At 55.9% G+C, this 24,537-nt stretch overlaps 1 protein-coding gene across 1 annotated transcript; it reads left to right on the top strand.

The window, feature by feature from the left end:
• Window positions 1-13,558: 13,558 nt before the first annotated feature.
• LOC140193373 (3 beta-hydroxysteroid dehydrogenase type 7-like) lies at window positions 13,559-20,840 on the top strand. The gene is made up of 6 exons (XM_072250705.1): window positions 13,559-13,715; window positions 14,230-14,385; window positions 16,510-16,618; window positions 16,969-17,068; window positions 19,397-19,559; window positions 20,419-20,840. The coding sequence occupies exons 1-6, from the start codon at window positions 13,559-13,561 to the stop codon at window positions 20,838-20,840; spliced, it is 1,107 nt and encodes a 368-aa protein (XP_072106806.1).
• The last annotated feature ends 3,697 nt before the right edge of the window (window positions 20,841-24,537 follow it).

Genomic DNA, 24,537 nt, shown 5'->3' with positions numbered 1-24,537 from the left:
CTTGCGGGAACGTTCCCTTCTCCTCTTCACACCGGAGGAGCACACAGGTGCAGGCTTCACCGATGGGGCGGCGCTCTCTGTTTCCATCGCCCCGTCTGCTAGCGCACCTCCCCGAGCCCCACGCTCCACTTCAGGCGAAATGGGCGTGAGCTCTGCAGCCTCAAAGGCCCGCTTCTTACTGTGTTTGGATTTCCCCTTTGCCTTCTTACTCCGCACAGACTCCACCCCGTCCCCCAACCGAACCACAGGGAGAGGAGCAGGGACCGACCCAACCGTAGGAGTAGGGGTAGGGGTAGGGGCAGGGGCAGGGTGAGGGGCTGGGGCAGGATTACGGGCGGGGGCAGGGTCAGATGCAGGCGCAGATGCACGTGCAGGAGTAGGATCAGGGGCAGAGGTAGCTGGGGCACTGGTGCCCGAAATGGGCTCCCTCGGGTTCCGGCCGGCAGGACAGTCCCTCCGAAAGTGCCCCACCCCCCTGCACGCATGGCACCGCGGGCGCTCGGAGCTCCAGTACACCTGATAATCCACTCCCTCATGCCGGACAGTAAACCGGCCCTCAACATCGTCCTCCCTTTCCAGCTGCATGAATACCTGACGCCGGAAAGAGATTACGGTGCGGAGGGTGCGTCTCTTAAATTTGTGTCGGATGGCAGTGATCTCCGACCTTACTTGCCCTAAACGGGCCAGTGGGGGTAGCAAGTCCTCATTTGGAATGAAAGGCTTAACATGCCCAAGCACGATACGTTGCGTGGGGGCCGTCACCAGCTCCATAGGTAAAAAGATGTTGTCTACCGTGACTCCCCTGCTTAGGGCCCGGTGCACTAGCTCTTCATTCACCAGATAAAACACCGCCTTTCCAAACTCCTTCTCGGTGGCCAGAATACCACCTTTCCCAACAAGGTCCTCCATTGCCTCCGTACACTTTTCTAGTGTCATTCCAGGGCGCAAAATACATTGCACCCCACGTTCCACCTTCACCGACCGAAAAAGGGCGTTGTCCGAGGCCGGGGAGGCAGCCGCCCTTGCGTAACTCCCCGAAGGCCCGCGACTCCCCGGAGACCGGTCCAGCATGCTGGCGCTCTTTCCAGTCCGAGAATCCTACAGCGGTGCCGGTTAGAAGTCCTGGAACGAGTCGGATAACTGGCCGGGAAAGTTTGCAGTCGACAGTTCTTCGCTGGCTCGACGCCAGGAAAGGCTCCGTCGGACTTGCAGAGACCCAGGCCGGGAGAGGCCGAAACGTCCTTCCAGATGCTCCGGCACCGACACCGGACGAAAATCAGGAAAACAATGGAGGAGGAACGTTGCCCCGCTGTCAATGGGGGGGAACGACGGCGTTTGCCTCCGATTTTGGAGCGAACCGGCTTCCTGGCGAGTTGCCAGCGGCCGCAGCTGGGAGCTACGCAGTTAGCAGCCGCCGACAAACCCAGCCCAAACCGGCAGTAAAACTGCACACCGAGTTTCCACACCAGCGCCGTCACTCACTCAGTTGTCCAAGAGACTTTTAGAGCCACCTCCAAAGTATTCCACGAACTTTATCCAGTAATTTTGCCTCGATTTCTCCCAGCTCAGTCAGCACAGCTCCTCTCTGTGTCTGACCCTGGGAGTGTGTGACGGGACGGTGTGCTGGGAGATTCACTCTGTGTCTGACCCCGGGAGTGTGTGATAGGACGGTGTGGAGGGAGATTCACTCTGTGTCTGACCCCGGGAGTGTGTGATGGGACGGTGTGGAGGGAGATTCACTCCGTGTCTGACCCCGGGAGTGTGTGATGGGACGGTGTGGAGGGAGATTCACTCCGTGTCTGACCCCGGGGGAGTGTGTTGGGACGGTGTGGAGGGAATTTCACTCCGTGTCTGACCCCGGGAGTGTGTGATGGGACGGTGTGGATGGAGCTTCACTCTGTGTCTGACCCCGGGAGTGTGTGATGGGACGGTGTGGATGGAGCTTCACTCTGTGTCTGACCCCGGGAGTGTGTGATGGGACGGTGTGGAGGGAGTTTCACTCTGTGTCTGACCCCGGGAGTGTGTGATGGGACGGTGTGGAGGGAGCCTTGGTCAGTCTCTGATCCCTTTTTTTTAAATACAAAATTTTCTTTATTACAAGCAACACACATCAAAGTTGCTGGTGAACGCAGCAGGCCAGGCAGCATCGTGTTTGTTTCTTTATTACAAATTTGGTGCTATATATACAAAACAGTGACTAACACAATTACTTCACTACAGATAGACAATACTCATTAAACCAAAATGTTTCCATCTCTATCAATGATGGCAATTACCACCCCCCCCCCTCCCCCCGCGGAGCCCAACGGGCCCGGAACGGCCTCTCAGGTCGCCGTGGACTGCGCGTGTTCCTTTTCAATATTTACCCGGGCACGAATATACTCCCTAAATATAGCCAGGCAGTCCGCCCGGGGAGATCCTCCCGCCACCCGTTTCCAAGACCCACGGATGGCAGTTTTCGCCAGCCCCAGGAGCAAGTTGACAAGGACATCCTCATCCCTCTGTGCCCCCCTCCTTACTGGATGACCATATATGAATAGGGTGGGACTGAAATGCAACTAGAAGGCGAGAAGCAGCCCACGCAAATATGCAAAAAGGGGCTGCATCCTCACACACTCCATGTACGTGCGGTACACGGTCTCCTCCAGCCGGCAGAAGTGTCACGCGGCTGGGAGATCCGTGTACAAACTAAAGAATTTATTACAAGGCACTTCTCTATGCAGTAGCCTCCACCCCAGATCTCCAAGGTGCATGGGAAGAAGTCCCTCGTAAAGGGACTTCCACTGGGGACCCCCCTCACCTCCAGGTGGAAAGACTGACCGCTATGGCATGTTGGGAAGGTGGACAAGGGCTAGGAAGCGGAGGGTGTGTATGACAGGATGGTGTGGAGAGAACCTCGTTCCATGTCTGCCCCAGGACTGCGTGATGGGACAGTGCGGAGGGAGCCTCGTCCTGTGTCTGACCCCAGGGGTGTGTGACAGGGTGGTGCAGAGGGAGCCTCTCCTCGTGTCTGACCCCAGGGGTGTGTGATGGGATGGTGTGGTGGGAATTTTGCCCCGTCTGACAGTGTTTCCTTCCCCTCCAGCCGAACTGCTATGCCAAAGTCATTACACTGGAGGCGCAGAAGAAGATCGTCATCTACTCGAAGCAACCCATCAGTGTCAATGAGGAGATTACCTACGACTACAAGTTCCCCATCGAAGAGAACAAGATCGCCTGCCTGTGCGGGACGGAGAATTGTCGAGGCACTTTGAACTGAGGGAGCTGTTTGCTTGGGCTGAGTTTCTCTTCCCCCACCCCCCAGCCCTTCTCTCTCTGCCCCCCTTCCTCTCTCCCTCTCCCCTTGTCTTCCCTCTTCTCTCTCTCACCATCTTTTCCTCACTCCCAGCCCTCCCTCTGCCCTGCATAAGGAACAGTACAGTATTTGGATCGTTTAATTTAAGTTTTAATTCTTTTTGCACTGATCGTTCAGAACAGAACGACACCAGCCATACAGATCCAACCCTCCTGCTCCAAATGTGCACCCGGTACTCCAAAGGCATTCCCTGCCTCTTCTTTTCTCCCATCCCCTGCGTCTTCTCCATCCCATTCCCTCCCTCCCAACCTCACATCCATCTGTTGGCAAGCGTTTGTTGGGTTCCTCTGCGATGCTCTTAAAGGGGAAGGTATAGCATTTGTTTTTGCCTGCGTGGGTTGCAGCCAGTCCTATACATCACAGATAAGCATTAAATCCAACTGGGGAGCGTTTGATGGCAGGGACAGCATACAGGACTGTGGGCTCTTGCCATTCAGAGGCGGTGGTGGCGTTGTGCTTGATGCCGCAGTGGGGAAATCATGTGTATCTGTTCCCCTCCTCCTAGGACCGTGTATTTACCTCCAGTCTTGATCTCCTGATTTCAAACAGGTTGCCCCATCCCACCTCACCCTACCTACTGTCCTCCAAAGTGGGGTGGAGAAGGCCATGGGGCAAAGAAGCCCCAGGACAGCTAACGTTTTCCCACTGCAGCTGCAAGGTATGCTCATTGCGTGGGCGATCTGGGTGAGAATAGTGGCAAAAGCTGCAGTGGTCCCCATCGGCACTCGTTACCCTTTTAAGAAGATGGAGAATGTAGCCGTTTAAAGGAATGCTGCTGAGGGGAGGGATGCCTGCACTGCGTCGCGTCGGTCACCAGGTGGGGCTGCTGAGCCCGGCCGGCAGCCGCTCCGCAGCGCTACCTCGTGTCCGGGCGGTGGAAGGGCAAGTGCTCAAAACATCCAATGGCCGCGGCCCCTGGTCCCCTGACTTTCGCCTTCCCCCCGCAACATCCAGCGACCGCCGCCTTCATTACCAACCAGTGACTGCAGCCTCTGTCTGCTGAACCATGCCTCCCACTCCTCTGTTTTCCCCAATGCACCCCCATCCCTTCACCAGATCTTCCTCCTCCCCTGGTCTCATCCAACTCCCCACCCCATCTCCTCATCTCCCTGTCTTGTCTCCCACTCCCTTGTCCCCCGTTCTCATCTCCCTGTCTTGTCTCCCACTCCCTCGTCCCCCGTTCTCATCTCCCTGTCTTGTCTCCCACTCCCTCGTCCCCCATTATCACCTCCCCTCTTCTCCCTCCTCCCCCACACCACCACCCCCTCACCTCCCACTCGCCTTCATCCCTACCTGACCTCCTCTCCCTCACCCCCCACACCCACTTCCCCTCAAGCCCCTCCTCTTCCTCTCATCCCCTCTTCTTACCATCGCCTACATCCCCTTGCCCTCACCCCCACCACTCCACCCACTTCCTTCCTTCCCCTCCCCTCCTCCACACACGCCCCTCAACCCCTCCTTTCCCGTCACACCCTTCACCCTTCTGCTCCCCATCGACACCCCCATCCCATCTCCTCACATTCCCTCCGACCCTCCTCACAAGACAAGGTATGCAGGAAGATTCACTCCAAACTCCAGTGCCTGCTTCTTGGCCCCAAACCTCTCCCACCCCAATGCCAAGAAGCCTCTGTGCCTTTTCTCTGAATCTCCTTCCATTTGGCCGGGGGTGGGGTACAGGGAGGGGAGGGTGTACATCACCCACCATCTCTCTCCACCATTCTGAGAGAGCGCATAGGTGGGGGCTGCACAATGAGATATTCAGGGAGGGCTTAGCCCAGAAACCCGCTGGTGGGCGGTGGGAGGGAGAGAGAAAAACTCTCCCTGTTCCTCCCTCTTCCTTTCTCTCCCCCTCCCTCCCCCCCCTCTCTTTCTGTCCTTTTCCTCTCTGTCTCTCCCTCTGTCTCTCTGCAGCAGTGAGGGCAAAATCAAAGCAACAAAAACACAGGATGTAAAATATTGTAGATGGGAACTCGGGGAAAACAACTAAACAGACTTTTAAATGCTAAGATCGTTTCTTGTGGAAACGAGTTGTTTGTTATGTACATATTGAATTATCCATTCATTACTATGACCGTACATATGTGTGGGCCTTTCTTTTTTGGATTAAAAACAAAAACGTTGAATTTTTTTTGAAGCTTTACCAGCTCGAGAGTTGAAAAATAAAAGTTTGGAGGTATATTGGGTCCACGTTCCCTCAGCCAGTCATCTCCACACATCTGCCTCGTCAGAAGGTGGGTGTGGCAGGAGCGAGGTTTCAAAGGTGGTCTCCCATATGAGGGCAGCAGTGGCAGGAGAGTTACAGTGACACAGGTGGGGAGGGAGGGGGTGATGGAGATGGGGAGGGGTGTGAGGTGGGGTGGGGGTGATGGAGATGGGGAGCGGTGCGCGATAGGGAGGGGGGTGATGGAGATGGGGAGGGGTGCGAGGTAGGGAGCGGGTGATGGAGATGGGGAGAGGTGGAGGGTAGGGAGGAGTGATGGAGATGGGGAGGGGTGTGGGGTAGGGAGGGGGTGATGGAGGTGGGCTTAGGGGAGGGAGAGTGTGACAGAGACGGAAAGGTGCAGGGGAGGGATTGGGTGATGGAGACGTGCAGGGTGGGGGTCATAGACAGGGAGTGAGGGATTAACAGATGGAGAGGAGGTGTAGGGAGGGAGGATGGGGATCACGGAGGGGGAAGTGAGGTGTTAATGGAGAGGGGGAAGATTGTGCACCACATCAGATCTTCTTGGCCCAGTGTGCTGCCTATCTCAGATACAGTACAGTACCTCTCCATTCTGATCCCTCTTTACCCGCCGACTGCTGATCCAGGTACCACCCGCTTCCAATCCTCAGAGCGAGGCCATATCTCTGAGCCTCCACCCTCTACCTCTGCCTCCTGACACCCCAGCCACACTGGCCGGCTCCAGCTCGCCCGGTGCAGCAACTGGTACGAGGGTCAAATGACAGCTTACAGTGGAAATCTGAAAGCTGAAGTCAAAACAGGACCACCTGCAGAATCACAGTCTGCTTGTTAATCGCTGATATATGTCGTGAAAAGCGTTGTTTGCCGGTAATAAGACAAAAAGAATTACTGGAGGTCACAAGGGTAAAATACCCAGTGAAAAGCGAAATAGCAACGCAGTCACCAACCAGAGAAAGCCACGGGCGCTGGAAATCCGAGCAACAGACACCAGGAACTCAACAGGCCAGGCAGCGTCTATGGAAAAAGTAGTTTCGGGCCGAAACCCTGCGGCAGGACTGGAGAAAAAATGCTGAGGAGCAGGTTTGAAAGGAGGAAGAGGGAGACGGTAAGTGACAGGTGAAGCGAAGAGCTGGGAAGGTGATTGGTGAGAGACAGAAGATCACGGCAGAAAGAAAGAGGAGGCGACGGGCAGGAAAGGAGGTAGGGTGAGAATTATACGCCGGACGCGGAGGCTGGTGGGCACATACTTCTCCGAAACTTCCCCCACCACCAAGCACATCTTTCCCTCGCCACCCCCGCACTTCCTGCTTTCCGCAGGGACCAGCTCCCTACGCGACTCCCCTGCCCGTCCGTCCCTCCCCGCTGATCTCCCGCCCGGCACTCATCCTTGCAAGTGGAACAAGTGCTGCGTCCCCTCCCTCACCACCACTCAGGGCCTCAGACAGTCCTTTCCAGGTGAGGCGACACTTCACCCGTGAGTCTGTTGGTTGTCCGGTGTGAACTCCTGCATGTCGGTGAGACCCGACAGAGATATTGAGAAAATGGTTCGCCGAGAACCTACTCCCGGTGGCCACCCATTTTAATTCCACTTCCCATTCCCATGCCAGTAAGTTTCAGCTATCGCCTGGTGTTCCTCTCTCCCCTGCCCTCCCAAACCCACCCCCACCTTTCAAATCTACTCCTCAGCTTTTTTTTCTTCGGTTCTGCCGAAGGGATTCGGCCCGAAACGTCGCCTGTATTTTTTTCCAATAACGCTGCCTAGCCTGCTGAATCTTGTGTGTGTTGCATAGCCCCAACATGTCAAAATTTGACCTTTTTCAGATGAAAGCACTTGCTGCCTTACTCAGCGCCTCGGCCCTTGTGTTTTCGTGCGTCGGCAAGTTTCCTGGCTTTGTTTCCACTTGGGATGAATAGATTTTTGATAGCAAGTGTTCTGGACAAAATCTGAAAATTTTGGCTCAAACGGGAGGTAGTTTATCTATAGTAAACACAAAATACTCTGCAGCTGCTGGGGTCAAAGCAACACTCACAACACGCTGGAGGAACTCAGCAGGTCGGGCCGCATCCGTGGAAACGATCGGTCGACGTTTCGGGCCGGAACACTTTGTAGAAGAGCCGGAGAGCGCGACGGGGATGGGTGAAACACGGCGGAGGTTCCCTGCAGATTCGGGGCTGACGAAGGGTTCCGGCCCGAAACGTCGACCGATCTTTTCCACGGATGCTACCCGACCTGCTGAGTTCCTCCAGCGTGTTGTGAGTGTTGCTTTGACCCCAGCGCCTGCAGAGTATTTTGTGTTTAAGATTCGGGGCTGTGCGTGTTCAAGTCGAGTTGGTGATCTGGTCAGGATGAACGGAATCCTCACTGCTGAGAGGTACAAGCAGATTCTCAACCCCCACACAATACCATCGGGGAGATGTCCGATCGGTCCCAACTTCATTCTGTAGCCAGACAATGACCCTGAACAGGGCACAAATGCCCCAGGGTTGGAGAATCCAGAACCAGAGGGCACAGGTGTGAGGGGAAAAGTTAGATAGCAGTCTGAAAGGCAACTTCTTCACCCAGCGGGAAGGGGTGAGCGGGGAACGCAACGAGCTGCCGAAGGAAGTGCTAAAGCCGGCTACATCGTTGGTCGAGTTCGACCGTGGATGTTCCGTTCCAGCTTTCTATGCGGTGCTCAGACCTGGACAGTACATAAAGGAGAACCGGGGTTCCGCTCTCCATCCAGCTGATGAAACCGAAGGAGCGGCAGAGGGCGGTACGGTTTGGCACCAGCGGCGTCGCAGGAGTTCCCGGTCAGCGTTGAACTCAACGCGGGACTGCCTTAGGGTCTCCGACCCTCGGGGTTTACTCCCAAAGCCTTCCCCGTGAGTGGGTGTAGACGCAGGCAGCGGAGGTTTGAGATCAGACCTTTCCTCCACCGACACAAGATTCCAACCCGCCTGTCGGAAGCAGTTACATTATAAACATTGAAAAGACACGGCGGCGGGGACATGTTTACACAGGAAACAGACCAAACGGGTTAAATTAAACTGGTTAGACCACAATCTAATTTGGCACATAGATTTCCCCCTGAGGGAGAGGGACTGAGAGACACTGGTCAGTGTACAGATCTCCCCTGAGAGAGATGGACTGAGAGACACCGGTCAGTGTACAGATCTCCCACTGAGAGAGAGGGACTGAGAGACACCGGTCAGTGTACAGATCTCCCCCTGAGAGAGGGATTGAGAGACACCGGTCAGTGTACAGATCTCCCCTGAGAGAGAGGGACTGAGAGACACCGGTCAGTGTACAGATCTCCCCTGAGAGAGAGGGACTGAGACACACCGGTCAGTGTACAGATCTCCCCCTGAGAGAGAGGGACTGAGAGACACCGGTCAGTGTACAGATCTCCCCTGAGAGAGAGGGACTGAGAGACACCGGTCAGTGTACAGATCTCCTCCTGATAGAGAGGGATTGAGAGACACCGGTCAGTGTACAAATCTTCCCTGAGAGAGAGGGACTGAGAGACACCGGTCAGTGTACAGATCTCCCCCTGAGAGAGAGGGACTGAGAGACACCGGTCAGTGTACAGATCTCCCCCTGAGAGAGAGGGACTGAGAGACACAGGTCAGTGTACAGATCTTCCCTGAGAGAGAGGGACTGAGAGACACTGGTCAGTGTACAGATCTGCCCCTGAGAGAGAGGGATTGAGAGACACCGGTCAGTGTACAGATCTCCCCCTGAGAGAGAGGGACTGAGAGACACCGGTCAGTGTACAGATCTCCCCCTGAGAGAGGGACTGAGAGACACTGGTCAGTGTACAGATCTCCCCCTGAGAGAGAGGGACTGAGAGACACCGGTCAGTGTACCGATCTCCCCTGAGAGAGAGGGACTGAGAGACACCGGTAAGTGTACAGATCTCCCCTGAGAGAGAGGGACTGAGAGACACCGGTCAGTGTACAGATCTCCCCTTAGAGAGAGGGACCGAGAGACACCGGTCAGTGCACAGATCTCCCCCTGAGAAAGACGGACTGAGAGACACCAGTCAGTGTACAGATCTCCCCTGAGAGAGAGGGACTGAGAGACACCGGTCAGTGTACAGATCTCCCCCTGAGAGAGAGAGACTGAGACACCGGTCAGTGTACAGATCTCCCCTGAGAGAGAGGGACTGAGAGACACCGGTCAGTGTACAGATCTCCTCCTGATAGAGAGGGACTGAGAGACACCGGTCAGTGCACAGATCTCCCCCTGAGAAAGACGGACTGAGAGACACCAGTCAGTGTACAGATCTCCCCTGAGAGAGAGGGACTGAGAGACACCGGTCAGTGTACAGATCTCCCCCTGAGAGAGAGAGACTGAGACACCGGTCAGTGTACAGATCTCCCCTGAGAGAGAGGGACTGAGAGACACCGGTCAGTGTACAGATCTCCTCCTGATAGAGAGGGACTGAGAGACACCGGTCAGTGTACAGGTCTCCTCCTGATAGAGAGGGATTGAGAGACACCGGTCAGTGTACAGGTCTCCTCCTGATAGAGAGGGATTGAGAGACACCGGTCAGTGTACAGATCTCCCCCTGAGAGAGAGGGACTGAGAGACACCGGTCAGTGTACAGATCTCCCCCTGAGAGAGAGGGACTGAGAGACACCGGTCAGTGTACAGATCTTCCCTGAGAGAGAGGGACTGAGAGACACCGGTCAGTGTACAGATCTCCCCCTGAGAGAGAGGGACTGAGAGACACCGGTCAGTGCACAGATCTCCCCCTGAGAGAGAGGGACTGAGAGACACCAGTCAGTGTACAGATCTCCCCTGAGAGAGAGGGACTGAGAGACACCCGTCTGTGTACAGATCTCCCCTTAGAGAGAGGGACTGAGAGACACCGGTCAGTGCACAGATCTCCCCCTGAGAGAGAGGGACTGAGAGACACCAGTCAGTGTACAGATCTTCCCTGAGAGAGAGGGACTGAGAGACACCAGTCAGTGTACAGATCTCCCCTGAGAGAGAGGGACTGAGAGACACCTGTCAGTGTACAGATCTCCCCCTGAGGGAGAGGGACTGAGAGACACCAGTCAGTGTACAGATCTCCCCTGAGAGAGAGGGACTGAGAGACACCTGTCAGTGTACAGATCTCCCCCTGAGGGAGAGGGACTGAGAGACACGCGGTTGTGGGGAGAGTGCGGGGCAGTGGGATTAATTTGTAAACTGTGAGAGAACTTCCTTGGAGACTAATTTACATGGCCTTCTGAGGTCTGTAAAGTGAAGCTTTAGAGCAAGGATTCCCAACCTGGGATCCACGGACCCTCGGCCAATGATAAGGCTCCAATGCTTTAGAGCATCAGACTGCAAAAACAGTGCTTTAGGCCCCAATAGTCCATGCTGACCATAGTGGCCATTCAGCCAGTCCTCAGGCCGCTTTTAAATTTCCCCTATCACTCTGAACATATGCCCCTGGTTTTGGACTCCTCTACCCTGGGGAAAAGACAGTGTTTGTCAACCTGAGCCTTCTCGAAGGTCGCCCCTCGCCCATTCTCCTGTGTTCTCGGGAATAAAGACTTGGTTTGTCTACCTTTCCCTCATAATTCTATATACCTCTATCAATTCTCCTCTCAACCTTTTACGTCCAAGGAATCCGGTAGAAATGTTGTTGTTCACCTTAGGAAGGATTCTTTCCGGGTGCATCGCGGTCTAGTACGGTAACGGCTTTATGTGTGACCACACGTCCCACAGAGAGTTGTGGACACAGCTCAGCACTTCCGAGAAACCAGCCTCCCCCATGGACCCTGTCCGCACCTCTCGCTGTCCCGAGAAACCAGCCAATCTAATCAAAGACCCCACCCATCCCGGAGGAGGCAAGGAGTCTGCTGGAGGCCTTTCAGAGGTTCTGAACCCTTTTAATGCCATGGACCATGGCATTAAGCAAGGGGTCTGTGATCTAGTAGACAGATGGGGAAAAAGTGGCAGATGGAATACAATGTAGAGAATTGTATGTGTGGTCCATTTTGCTGAGGGAGAAAGGCGAAGACTACTTTCTAAATGGGGAGAACATTAAAAGATCAGCGGTGTAAAGGGAGTTGCTTGAAGGTTAATTTGTAGGTTGAGTGGTGGTAGGGAAGGCAAATGCAATGCAATTCATTTCGAGAGGACTAGAATATACAAGCAAGGATGCGATGCTGAGGCTTAATAAGGCGCTGGTCAGACCACACTTGGAATATTGTGAGCCTTTTTGCCCCTTATTTAAGAAAGGATATGTTGGTTTTGGAGAGGGTCCAGAGGAGGTTCACGAGAATAATTCCAGGAATTAAAGGGTTAATGTTTGAGGAGTGTTTGATGACTCTGGGCCTGCACTCGTTGGAATTTAGAAGAGTGAGGGGGCATCACATTGAAAGTTTTCAAATATTGAAAAGCCGAGACAGTGTGGGTTTGGAGAGGATGTTTCCTATAATGGGGGAGTCTAGGACCAGAGGCCAGAGCTTCGGGATTGAGGGCCGTTTCTTTAGAACAGAGATGAGGAGGAATTTCTTTAGCTGGGAGGTGGTGAATCTGTGGAATTCATTGCTACTGGCAGCAGTGGAGGCCAAGTATTGAGTATCTTTAGAGTGGAGGTAGATAGGTTCTTGATTAATCAAAGAGTCAAAGGTTACAGAGAGAAAACAAGAGGTGGAGTTGAGAGGGATAGTAAATCAGCCATGATGGAATGGCGGAGCAGGCTCGATGGGCCGAATGGCCCATTAATTCTACTCTTATGTCCTGTGGTCTTATGGAATTCTTCTCCCCTCTTCGATTCGGGGGGGGGGGGCGGTGTTCGGAGAAGAGAAAATGTCCGAAATTCGGTAAAGATACTATTAAAGGTCTACCGTCAGCAGCAATACTGCCGAGCGAAACGAGAGCACCCGAACCACAGGAAGCTTCCAGCTCTCAGTACGTCACGAAGTTTCCGTTTTCATCTTCAACATATTCATTTAGATTCTCACTCGCATTTAGTTGGAGTTGATGTGTTCAACTTTTGCTGTTTTTTTTTTAAAGGTAATTCCGCTGATTTCGTTAAATTCAGTAGGACCTGCGAACTGGGTCAATTCTATATTCTCTGCGCCACTGCCCCCACTTACGTCTCCAATGCTAAGGGATTGCTGGTCCCTCTCACTACTTCCTCATTCTCCCCTCCCGCAATGTCCCCCCTCTCCCCCCATGTCCTCCCTCTCTTCTCCATGTTCCCCTCTCTCCTCACGTTCTCCCTCTCCCCCAACATACCCCCAATGCTCTCCCCCACGTTCTCCCATCTCTCTCTCCCCCACGTTCCCCCATTCCTTTCCCCACGTTCCCCCATTCCTCTCCCCCACGTTCCCCATCTCCCTCTCCCCCATGTTCCCCCATGTCTCTCCCCCCCACGTTCCCCCAGATGTCCCCCCCCACATTCTCCCATCTCTCTCTCCCCCACGTTCCCCCAGGTCTCTCCCCCCACATACCTCCCTCTCCCTCTTTCTTCCTTCCCCACCCACATTCCCAGTTTCTCTCACCCCCCCTTCCCTCTCGTGTTGCACCATCCTCACTCTCTCGCACACAATGCCACTCAAGACTGGCCTGTTTCTCTTTCTCCGATTCAGGAACAGCTTCTTCCCCTCTGCCGTTGGATCTGAACCCATAAACACTACCTCATTAGTCCCATTTTTAAAACAATTTTTAATGTGTGATTTACACTAAATTTACATCTTGGCATGTAGAGCTGCCGCAAGAAAAGATCATCTTTCACTCCATATTTCAGTGACAATAATCTGACACTGATCTTTTCTCTTTCCTCACTTCCCTGACTCTGTGATTCTCTCTCTTGCTCACCCCTCCCTCTCTCTCCCCCCTCTGTCTCTCTCACTCGCTCTGCGCTCCCTCTCTCTCCCCCTCTGTCTCTCTCACTCGCTCTGCGCTCCCTCTCTCTCTCCCCCCTCTGTCTCTCTCACTCGCTCTGCGCTCCCTCTCTCTCCCCCTGCTCATTACTGGCACTGACTACCGCCCGCAGACCCTGGATTTGACGGGAGCCCCCGAGCGAGCCACAATGCCCCGGGAGAAGGGTCTGGTCTGCCTGGTGACGGGAGGCTGCGGGTTTCTGGGGAAGCACCTGGTGCGGCTGCTGGCAGAGCGCAGCGAGGAGCTGAAGGAGATCAGAGTGCTCGACATGGTGTTGGACAGGGAGCTGGAGGCGCTGAGCACGGGTAGGGACTGGCACAAGGCCGGGGAGAGAGGGTGGGAGCAGGGCTGTGCGGAGGCGGAGGGGCAGAGGGTTGGCATGGAGCTGTGGGGAGAGATCGTGACGGTATTAGTTTGGTGATTGACGCGGGATTGTGGAGAGAGTGGGGGGTCAGTGGGATTTGTTTGGGGACCGGGACAGGGCTGTTGTGGAGAGAGTGGGGTCAGTGGGATTAGATTGGGGTCGATTCAGCGTTTTTGAATTGAAATTGAATTTTAATTCTCTGTCTCCCCTTTCCCATCCTCCCCCATTTGTTTAACCTACCTTCCCTTTCCTCCACTGTCCCTCCCTCTTCCACCCCTTCTCCCACCTGCCCCTTCCCCTCCTTACTCCCTCCCTGTTTATGTCTTTGCCCCCTCCACATCCTCCTATCCCGACCGTCTCCCTCCACTCCCTCGCCTCTCCTTCCTGCTCCTCCTCCTATTCATTACTCTCCCCCTCCCCTGTCCCACCCTGCACCTGCCCCCTCTCTGCTGTAGCCTCTCTCAGGGTGTCCCTGATGCAGGGGGATATCACCTCCCCTGGGGACATTGCCCGCGCAATCCAGGGGGCTGACCTGGTCTTCCACCTCGCCAGTGTCATCGACTTCCTGGGGCTCATTCCCGAGTCCCAAATCCTCTCCATCAACATACAAGGTAAGGCTGGGGGGTGGGAGGTGGGGGAGAGGTCAGGTGGTGGTCTGTCCTGCAATGTTCCCACTCGCCTTGACTTTCCCTCCGTCCTCGACGCCCCTTCTGCATCTCTCCATTCCACGGTGCCTCCTCTCTGACGAAGGGGTCTCGGCCCGAGATGTTGACTGTTTACTCTTTTCCATAGGTGCTGCCTGGCCTGCTGATTTCCTCCGGCATTTTGTGTGTGCCTCTTCCGCCCTCTTCGACACCCCTCCCCGAGCACTATTCCCTCCATCTCTGTCCTTACTCCCCGATCCTTTGGCCCGAACAGCTCATCGTCTTGGGCTTTGTGCAGTTCTGCCAGAGGAACATCTACCATGGCAGTTCTGCCAGGGCCCAGCTCTGCCAGGGAACCATGGGCAGCTCCGCCAGGGCCCAGCTCTGCCAGGGAACCATGGGCAGCTCCGCCAGGGCCCAGTTCCGCCAGGGGACCATGGGCAGCTCCACCAGGGCCCAGCTCTGCTTGGTGGCTACTTCACCAGGGGGCTAGCTGCTGCTCTGCCAAAAACTACCTCCACTGGTGACCACAGAAACCTCCACCAGGGGCCCAAGGGCAGCTTCACCAGGGGCTGCTCTTTCAGTAGACCACTGGCAGCCCCGCCAAGGTGCCATGGAAGACTGGCAGGAGGTCACTGGCATCACTACCAGGGGTCGGCAAGGGGCAGCTCTGCCTGGGGACTGTGGACAGTTCTGCCAGGGGACCATGGGTAGCTCTGCCAGGGGACCATGGGCAGCTCTGCCAGGGGACCATGGGCAGCTCATCAGGGCCCAGCTCTGCCAGGGGACCATGGGCAGCTCATCAGGGCCCAGCTCTGCCAGGGAACCATGGACAGCCCCACCAGGGGACCATGAGTAGCTCCACCAGGGCCCAGCTTTACTTGGTGGCTGTTGGTACTTCACCAGGGGGCTAGCTGCTGCTCTGCCAAAAACTACCTCCACTGGTGACCACAGAAAGCTCCACCAGGGGCCCAAGGGCAGCTCTGCCAGGGGACCATGGGTAGCTCCACCAGGGCCCAGCTCTGCCAGGGGCCCAAGGGCAGCTTCACCAGGGGGCTGCTTTTTCAGCAGACCACTGGCAGCCCCGTCAAGGTGCCATGGAAGACTGGCAGGAGGTCACTGGCAGCACCACCAGGGGTCGGCAAGGGGCAGCTCTGCCTGGGGACTGTGGACAGTTCTGCCAGGGGACCATGGGTAGCTCTGCCAGGGGACCATGGGCAGCTCATCAGGGCCCAGCTCTGCCAGGGGACCATGGGCAGCTCATCAGGGCCCAGCTCCGCCAGGGGACCATGGGCAGCTCATCAGGGCCCAGCTCTGCCAGGGGACCATGGGCAGCTCATCAGGGCCCAGCTCCGCCAGGGGACCATGGGCAGCTCATCAGGGCCCAGCTCTGCCAGGGGACCATGGGCAGCTCATCAGGGCCCAGCTCCGCCAGGGGACCATGGGCAGCTCATCAGGGCCCAGCTCTGCCAGGGGACCATGGGCAGCCCATCAGGGCCCAGCTCTGCCAGGGAACCATGGACAGCCCCACCAGGGGACCATGAGTAGCTCCACCAGGGCCCAGCTTTACTTGGTGGCTGTTGGTACTTCACCAGGGGGCTAGCTGCTGCTCTGCCAAAAACTACCTCCACTGGTGACCACAGAAAGCTCCACCAGGGGCCCAAGGGCAGCTCTGCCAGGGGACCATGGGTAGCTCCACCAGGGCCCAGCTCTGCCAGGGGCCCAAGGGCAGCTTCACCAGGGGGCTGCTTTTTCAGCAGACCACTGGCAGCCCCGTCAAGGTGCCATGGAAGACTGGCAGGAGGTCACTGGCAGCACCACCAGGGGTCGGCAAGGGGCAGCTCTGCCTGGGGACAGTGGACAGTTCTGCCAAGGGGCTGCAGGCAGCTCTGCAGGGACCCTGTTCCATCATAAGGCAGCTTCACCAGGGGGCCGTGGGCTGTTGCCCTGGGGTGGAGGGGAGGGAGAACTCCGCGAGGGGGCCAAGGGCAGCTCCCACAGGGGACCCTGGCATCGGAAGGGGTGGGGGGGGGTGTGGTCTGCTGGAGAGACCGTGGCACCACTCTGACCTTGGTAACTTTGTGTGCACAGGGACCCAGACCGTGATTGATGCCTGTGTTCAGCACGAGGTCCCGACCCTGGTCTACACCAGCAGCATGGAGGCAGTGGGGCCCAACTCCAAGGGGCAGCCGTTCCACAGGTGAGAGGCCAAGCCTGAGTCATTATCCTCCCCACCCCCTCTCCCCACTCCCCACCCTCTCCCTCTCCTCACTCCCCACCCCCACTCTTCCCACTCCCCCACCCTCTCCTTCTCCCCCTCCTCTCCCTTACTCCCCTCTCACCTGCCACCCTGTTCCTTCCCACTCTCCACCTGCCCCCTCTCCCTGCCTCCATTTCCCCACCTCCTGCCTCATCTCCCTCTCCTTCCTCACTCCTGCCTCCTTTCTCTGTCCTATATCCCTCCCTTCCACCTCTCTCCCATTCCCACTCTCTCCTTGTCCCCCTCCCTCCCCCACAGTATTTGAGTAGTCACTGTTGTCTCACCCCCAGAGGAGATGAGGACACGGTTTACGAATTTGCCCCTGCTTCAGTCTACGCAAGGTCAAAATTCCAGGCCGAAGGTCTTATCCGCGGTGCAAACGGGATGAAGGTGAGAGCGCGGGGGAGCGCAGGGAGCAGCCCGCTAAATCTGCACTGTTACAACGGCCCCTGACGGGGGAGACCCCCTCACCAACACTGGTATTAAACAGGGGTAATGGGAAGAGGGAGAGAGACTCCCTCTGTAACAGGGGTAATGGGGGAGAGACTCCCTCTGTAACAGGGGTAATGGGGGAGAGACGCCCTCTGTAACAGGGGTAATGGGGGACACTCCCTCTGTAACAGGGCTAATGGGGAAGAGAGAGACTCCCTCTGTAACAGGGGTAATGAGGGAGAGACTCCCTCTGTAACAGGGCTAATGGGGGAGAGACTCCCTCTGTAACAGGGGTAATGGGGAGAGGGAGAGAGACTCCCTCTGTAACAGGGGTAATGGGGGAGAGACTCCCTCTGTAACAGGGGTAATGGGGAGCGGGAGAGACTCCCTCTGTAACAGGGGTAATGGGGAGAGACTCCCCCTGTAACTGGGGTAATGGGGAGAGCGAGAGACTCCCTCTGTAACAGGGGTAATGGGGTAGAGAGACTCCCTCTGTAACAGGGGTAATGGGAGAGAGACTCCCTCTGCAACAGGGGCAATGAGGAGAGACTCCCCCTGTAACTGGGGTAATGGGGAGACTCCCTCTGTAACAGGGGTAATGGGGTAGAGAGACTCCCTCTGTAACAGGGGTAATGGGAGAGAGACTCCCTCTGCAACAGGGGCAATGAGGAGAGACTCCCTCTGTAACTGGGCTAATGGGGGATAGAGAGACTCCCTCTGTAACAGGGCTAATGGGGGAGACTCCCTCTGTAACAGGGGTAATGGGGAGAGACTCCCTTTGTAACTGGGGTAATGGGGAGAGACTCCCTCTGTAACAGGGGTAATGGGGGAGACTCCGTCTGTAACGGGGTAATGGGGGAGAGACTCCCTCTGTAACAGGGGTAATGGGGGAGAGAGTCCCTCTGTAACAGGGGTAATGGGGAGAGAGACTCCCTCTGTAACAGGGGTAATGGGGGACACTCCCTCTGCAACAGGGCTAATGGGGAGAGACTCCCTCTGTAACAGGGGTAATGAGGGAGAGACTCCCTCTGTAACAGGACTAATGGGGGAGAGACTCCCTCTGTAACAGGGGTAATGGGGAGAGAGAGAGACTCCCTCTGTAACAAGGGTAATGGGGGGAGAGACTCCCTCTGTAACAGGGGTAATGGGGGAGAGACTCCCTCTGGAACAGGGGTAATGAGGAGAGACTCCCCCTGTAACTGGGGTAATGGGGGAGACTCCCTCTGTAACAGGGGATAATGGGGGACACTCTCTCTGTAACAAGGCTAATGGGGGAGAGAGAGTCTCCCTCTGTAGCAGGGGTAATGGGGAGAGACTCTCTCTGTAACAGGGGTAATGGGGGACACTCCCTCTGTAACAGGGCTAATGGGGGAGAGAGAGACTCCCTCTGTAACAGGGGTAATGGGGGAGAGACTCCCTCTGTAACAGGGCTAATGGGGGAGAGACTCCCTCTGTAACAGGGGTAATGGGGGAGAGACTCCCTTTGTAACAGGGGTAATGGGGTAGAGACTCCCTCTGTAACAGGGGTAATGGGGTAGACACTCCCTCTTTAATTTGGGTATCTGATGGGGAGCATCACGTCATCTCGGCGAAGAGTCTCGACCCGGAATGCTGACCACCCATTTCTGTCCGGAGAAACTTCCTGACCGGCTGAGTTTGTCAACTCTTTGTGCATGGGACAAACCCGGGTTCCGTTCTCTGGAGCGGCAGAGTTTGGGGGACACCCCAACAGAGGTTTATAAGATTATGAGAGGCATAGACAGAATAGACAGACGGAATCTTTGTCCCGTCAGGGCCGGAATGTCTAATACCAGAGAACATGCATGTAACGTGAGAGGGGGCAATTTCAAAGATGGTGGGGGGGGGCAACTTTCTTCACAGAGAGCAGTGGGTGCTTGGAACGCGCGTCCGGGGTGGTGAAGGCTGATGTGGCGGAAGCTTTGAAGAGTCTCTGAGACAGATACGTGGATGCATATAGACTGGAGGGGTACGGACAGAGAAGAGTGGTTTAATTTGACCTCGCGGTTGCTACAGGCACTCTGTACCAAATGATTGCTCCTGTCTTGTATTGTTCTGTGGGCTATTATACGTTCAGTGGGCCAAAGAATCTGTTTCCACACAGTCGCCATGCGCTAGTGGGGTGAGGGTTGGGAAGCGATTGTAGTTGCTATCGTATCGATCACCTCGTTCTGACTCCTCTCTCACCACTTTCTTCACCTCCCACCTTCCCCTCCCCCCCGCCCTCTTATCTCTCCCCACCCTCTCTTACCCCCCCCCCACACACAGACAGCGTCCGGGAAGACCCTTTTCACCCTGGCCCTGCGTCCGCTCTGTATCTACGGGGAAGGTGCCCTCGTCCTCCGCAACCTGGCTGAAAGAGCGTCCCTCTGCAGGGGGCGCCTCTTCCGTCTCTCCTCTGCGGACGCCCGCATGGGGCATGCCTACGTGGGTGAGTCCGTGTTCCGCGGCGGAGGGGGTGAGGGGCAGAGGGTATCTGGTGGGATAACAAGTAGCTGACGGGTCTCGCTGAGGATTCTGGTGGATCAGGAAGTGGTATTGGGAGAGGAAGGGTTCAATGGGTCTCTCTGAGGGTGCAGGCAGAACAGGAGGGCTAGTAGCGAGGGAGGGGCCGATAGGTCTTACTGGTGGCCGAGGTAAGGCAGGAGGGTTAGTAGAGAGAGAGGGCCGATAGGTCTCATTTTGGGCACAGGTGAAATAGAGGGGGCTAGGTAGTTGCTGAGGGAGTGAGTGGTACGCCTAGTAGGAGGAGGGAGGCAGAGTAGCCTCAGCACTCACCGGGGAGATGGATAATGGAGAACAAAGCAGCAGAATGGCTTGTCAGGACATCAGGCTGTAGTGCCTCTCTGAACTGGGGAGGGTTCTAGCAGAACATCAGAGGGGCAGATAGGCCTAATCAGTATACTAGTGGAATGGAAGTCGGGGGAGGAGCAAAATGGCCTCTGACGTTGGGGTAGCAGGTATCACCGGGGCCGAACTCCTGGCAGGTAGATCAGGAGTTTAGCCGTCCTCAGTGGGGCGGAATGGCCTCTCGCGAACCGACAGAACGGAAAAAGGATAGCAGGAATTTGGGGGGAATAACGGCCTCTCTAATGGGGCAGGTCGGTGGTAGTGGCGGGGGAAGGCCTCAGCGCCCGGTGCAAGTAGAGCGGGATAGCACCTCTGGGACCCGATAGGCCTCCGTGTGGCTGTCCGGCTGAGGGAATGCGGGGGGTGGGGGGGTGGAACTGAAAGGCTTTGGAGTGGCCGGCCGGGCTCTGACCTTTGCTCCACACCTCCGACCCTCTCAGGAAACGTGGTCTGGATGCACCTGCTGGCAGCCCGCGCCCTGCGGGAGAAGCCCGGCCTGGTGGGCGGACAGGTCTACTATTGTTACGACGACTCCCCGGACAGGAGCTTCCTGGACTTCAACATGGAGTTTCTAGCGCCCTGCGGGGTGAAGTTGGTCGGCCAGCAGCGGCCCGTCCTCCCCTTCTTCCTGGTCTTCCTGCTGACTATCCTGGTTGAGCTCGTCGGCTTCTTCCTCCGCCCCTTCTGCACCTTTGCCTCCTCACTCAACCGCTACACCTTGCTCATGAGCTGCTCAACCTTCACGGTGCGGACCAGCAAAGCCGCCCGTCACTTCGGCTACCGGCCGCTCTACACCTGGGAGCAATCCCGGGCGCACACCGTTCACTGGCTGCAGAGCCTGCAGGGTCTCCATGAGCTCTGATCCGCTCCACATTTTACCCATCTCCCTCGCAACCCCCATTTCCCTCAGTACTCCCCCCCATGACTATTACTATTTACTAATAGTAATATTACTATTTACTAATAGTAATATTACTATTACTATTTATTATTTCTGGTGCAACTGTAACGAAAACCAGTTTCCCCCGGGATCAATAAAGTATGACTATGACTATCCCATACTCCATCCTCTCTTCCTCTCCCTCACTCCCTTCCCCTGCCCCCTTCTCCCCGGTGGTGACTCGTCCCTCAGCGCTGGGTTGATTTTGGACCTGGAATTGGATTCTGTGGTCTGGCTGGACTTTAATACTACGAAAAAGACATTGTTCTCATCTCCATGAGCACCACGTCAATGATCTTCTGAGGCCATCTCCTTCTCCATTTCTCTTTCCCTCCTCATCCCTCCCCTTCCCTCTCTCCCTCCATCCATCCATCCCTTCCCCTCTCCATCCCTCCCCTTCCCTCTCTCCATCCAACCATCCATCCATCCATTCCCCTCCCCTTCCCTCTCTCCCTCCCTCCATCCATCCCTTCCCCTCCCCTTCCCTCTCTCCCTCCATCCATCCATCCCTTTCCCTCTCCATCCCTCCCCTTCCCTCTCTCCCTCCAACCATCCATCCATCCCTTCCCCTCCTCTTCCCTCTCTCCCTCCATCCATCCATCCCTTCCCCCTCCATCCCTCCCCCTCCCTCTCTCCCTCCAACCATCCATCCATCCCTTCCCCTCTCCATCCCTCCCCTTCCCTCTCTCCCTCCAACCATCCATCCATCCCTTCCCCTCCCCTTCCATCTCTCCATCCAGCCGTCCCTTTCTCTGCCCTCTCCATCGCTCTCTCCCACCCCTCTCCAGCTATTCCCCTCCATTTCCCCTCTCCCACCCCGTATACATCTCCCACCGTATCTCCTCCATTCCCTCCGTATCCCGAGACCACAGCAGATATTCATTTGGCCGATAAACAGTCGCGTTCTGAATACAGACTGGAAGCGCTGATCAGGTGAAGTTAAACGTGTTGTGTACAAGCAGCCAGTGTTGTCTACGGAACACAGGCCGGGCTGGCCGCTCGGAGGGTCTGGCCCGGTTATCCCTGAACCGCCGTCACCGGGTCAGAATATTTCCAGAACCGACGGCTGTTGCCACATCGAACACGGTTCGATTGATTGACGCCGGGTGTATTCGGAGTCAGCCCCCATAGTGTTAAGGGTGGGAGTCTGGGATCTCTGTGCCCAGAAACGTTCAGACCACCCGTGTGAATTACTTTTGTCCCAGCCAAGGTGTTTGGGTACTCGGGTGTGTCCCACTGTAGATGTATAATGCCAAGGAAGTGCTGTTGCGTCGATATTGAACAGAACGATGCCACTGTGACTTTTGAAATTGTATTGCATCACCTCTGATCTCACAGGTGTATTAAAAAGATGACATATACATGATTTTCGGAGACCCCAAACCGAGAGGGTCTTCAGGAGAGTCTGTTTGTTGTGATATCACAGGCTTTAGTCTCTCTCCGGTGACCCGGCTAAAAGTCACAACACTTCCTCCCTCCCTCCCTCCCACCCGCCCGTCCCTCCCTCCCCCCCCTCCATCTGACCGTCCCACCCTCCCTCCTTCCCCCCGTCCCTCCCTCCCTCCCCCCTCCGTCCCACCCCCCCGTCCTCCCTTCCCTTCCACTCACATGCCTTCCTTCATCCCTCTTCATCACTTTCTCCCCCTTCCGCTCATATCCCTTCCTTTAGCCTCTCTTCTTCCATCCCTCTAATCTTCCCCGCCCTCTCCTGCTCCTCACCTGTCATCACTAATTCCATTCTTGTCTCTCTCCCCACCCCACCTCCTTCATCCCTCCCTCACTGCTCCAGTCCTCCATACTAACCTCTCATCTTTCTCTCCCTCCTCCTCACTTTCTGCCGCACCATCTCCCTCAGTTCCTCTCCCTGCTCCCTCATCTGCCCCTCAACTTCCATCTCACCACCTCCCTCGCCATCTGCCCCCCCCATCCTCTTCCTGCTCCACTTCCCTTTCCAATCTCCCTCCATTCCTCCCATCCCTCCCTCTATCTGGCTGTGGGATCCTGCTTTGCACAAATCGGGGTTTCCAACTCTGAGAGGGGACTTCAGATAGCGAGAGGGGCCATGCAGGGAGCGATGCTGAGAGTATACCCCTCCAGCGAGGCAATGAGGAGGAGGAATTTCTCACTGTGTTTATTCTGTGGGTTTGTCTGCTCCTGTTGAAGACTATGCAGATGAATTCGTGCTGGCGGAGGCAAAAACCAGGAGGAAAGTAATGCAATATTCCGCGGGATTCCTGGGAATCTCCACCCGCATGGCCACTCAAAGTGGGGAGGCTCATTGCGGGTGAAACTCCCTGACACCATCTACTCTATTGAGAAACAGAAAGAGAGGGGCAACTCGGAAAATATCACAACCCATGTTATCCCTGCTGTGGAAAGCTCCCGGTCCAACCTCAGCCAAGTCGGGAGAGATTGGGAGCCCTTCGGCAGCAGAACAGAGTAAGATCGCGAAAAACATACTGGTCGGTCCCCAGGTTTGGAATCCCATGAGATGTGGATGGAGAGGGGGAACTGGCCAGTGTTAGTCCAAGGATTCCTTCATTTCGTGCTCAAGAGTTTTCAAAGATAGACACTTCCCGTCCTCCTGGGATTGCATGGGTTAAATTGACAGTGTTTACTGGGCATTCGGTGTCTCTGCACCTGAGTTTAGTGGTGACTTGTTTTCTGTGGACCCAGCTTGGGTTTAACTTTCTGGTTCTCTCTTGCCGTTTGGGCATCTGGGCTTTATTCTTGGCATTTTGTCGACCGGGAGAATGAAGAGCGTGTCACTGTTAGGTTAGGTTGAGAGTATGCGGGCAGTGGGCAAATCAGCCCTCTTCTGCTTTTTGATCTCCTCACTCGAGATTCAATTTCACGCGACCCTGCCACTTTGATCTGGCGCACGCCTTCATTAACCAGGTCCAACGCTTGACTTTCTTGAATCTTGCCCTTCCTGACAAAGGTAATCGGGTTTGTGGGGGTGTGGCAAGGGTTAGTCGGGGTGTGCCTAGGGTTTGTGGGGGTGTGGCATGATAATAGGGACGTGCCGAGGGTTTGTGGGGGTGTGTGCCCCCTTGGACTTTAGGATTAGGTCTGAGTGTTGGGCTGGTGGATGTATACGTGACTGGGATAGGTAAGGCTGCAGAGTTTGGAGTGGTGAGGTATGAGGTGCTGTGGCGCATAGGCTCATGTGGTGAAGCCAGGTGAATCTGGCACATACCTTTCATTATTGAGGTCCGACACCACTTGGTGCAATGGACCGGGTGTGCACTGGGACACATCATCAGTAATGCATCCTCGGATTAGGGTTAGGGTTAGGGTTAGGGTTAGGTTGAGAGTATGCGGGCAGTGGGCAAATCAGCCCTCTTGTGCTTTTTGATCTCCTCACTTGAGATTCAATTTCACGCGACCCTGCCACTTTGATCTGGCCCACGCCTTCATTAACCAGGTCCAACACTTGCCTTTCTTGGATCTGGCCCCTCCTGACAAAGGTAATCGGGTTTGTGGGGGAGTGGCCAGGGTTAGTCGGGGTGTGCCAAGTGTTTGTGGGGGTGTGGCATCATCTCTGGGATGTGCCGAGGGTTTGTGGGGGTGTGTGCCCCCTTGGACTTTAGGATTAGGTTTGAGTGTGGGGCTGGTG

The sequence above is a fragment of the Mobula birostris genome, unplaced genomic scaffold, assembly GCF_030028105.1.
Source record: "Mobula birostris isolate sMobBir1 unplaced genomic scaffold, sMobBir1.hap1 scaffold_567, whole genome shotgun sequence".
Classification (NCBI taxonomy): domain Eukaryota; kingdom Metazoa; phylum Chordata; class Chondrichthyes; order Myliobatiformes; family Myliobatidae; genus Mobula; species Mobula birostris.
This window is presented reverse-complemented; position numbering and strand designations above follow the sequence as displayed.

Excerpts from the sequence above, each read along its gene's own strand:
- LOC140193373 (XM_072250705.1), top strand. The coding sequence starts at position 13,559 with ATGCCCCGGGAGAAGGGTCTGGTCTGCCTGGTGACGGGAGGCTGCGGG. Across the intron at positions 14,386-16,509 it reads CCTCTCCATCAACATACAAG|GGACCCAGACCGTGATTGAT; the intron begins GTAAGGCTGGGG and ends TTGTGTGCACAG. Across the intron at positions 16,619-16,968 it reads AAGGGGCAGCCGTTCCACAG|AGGAGATGAGGACACGGTTT; the intron begins GTGAGAGGCCAA and ends TCTCACCCCCAG.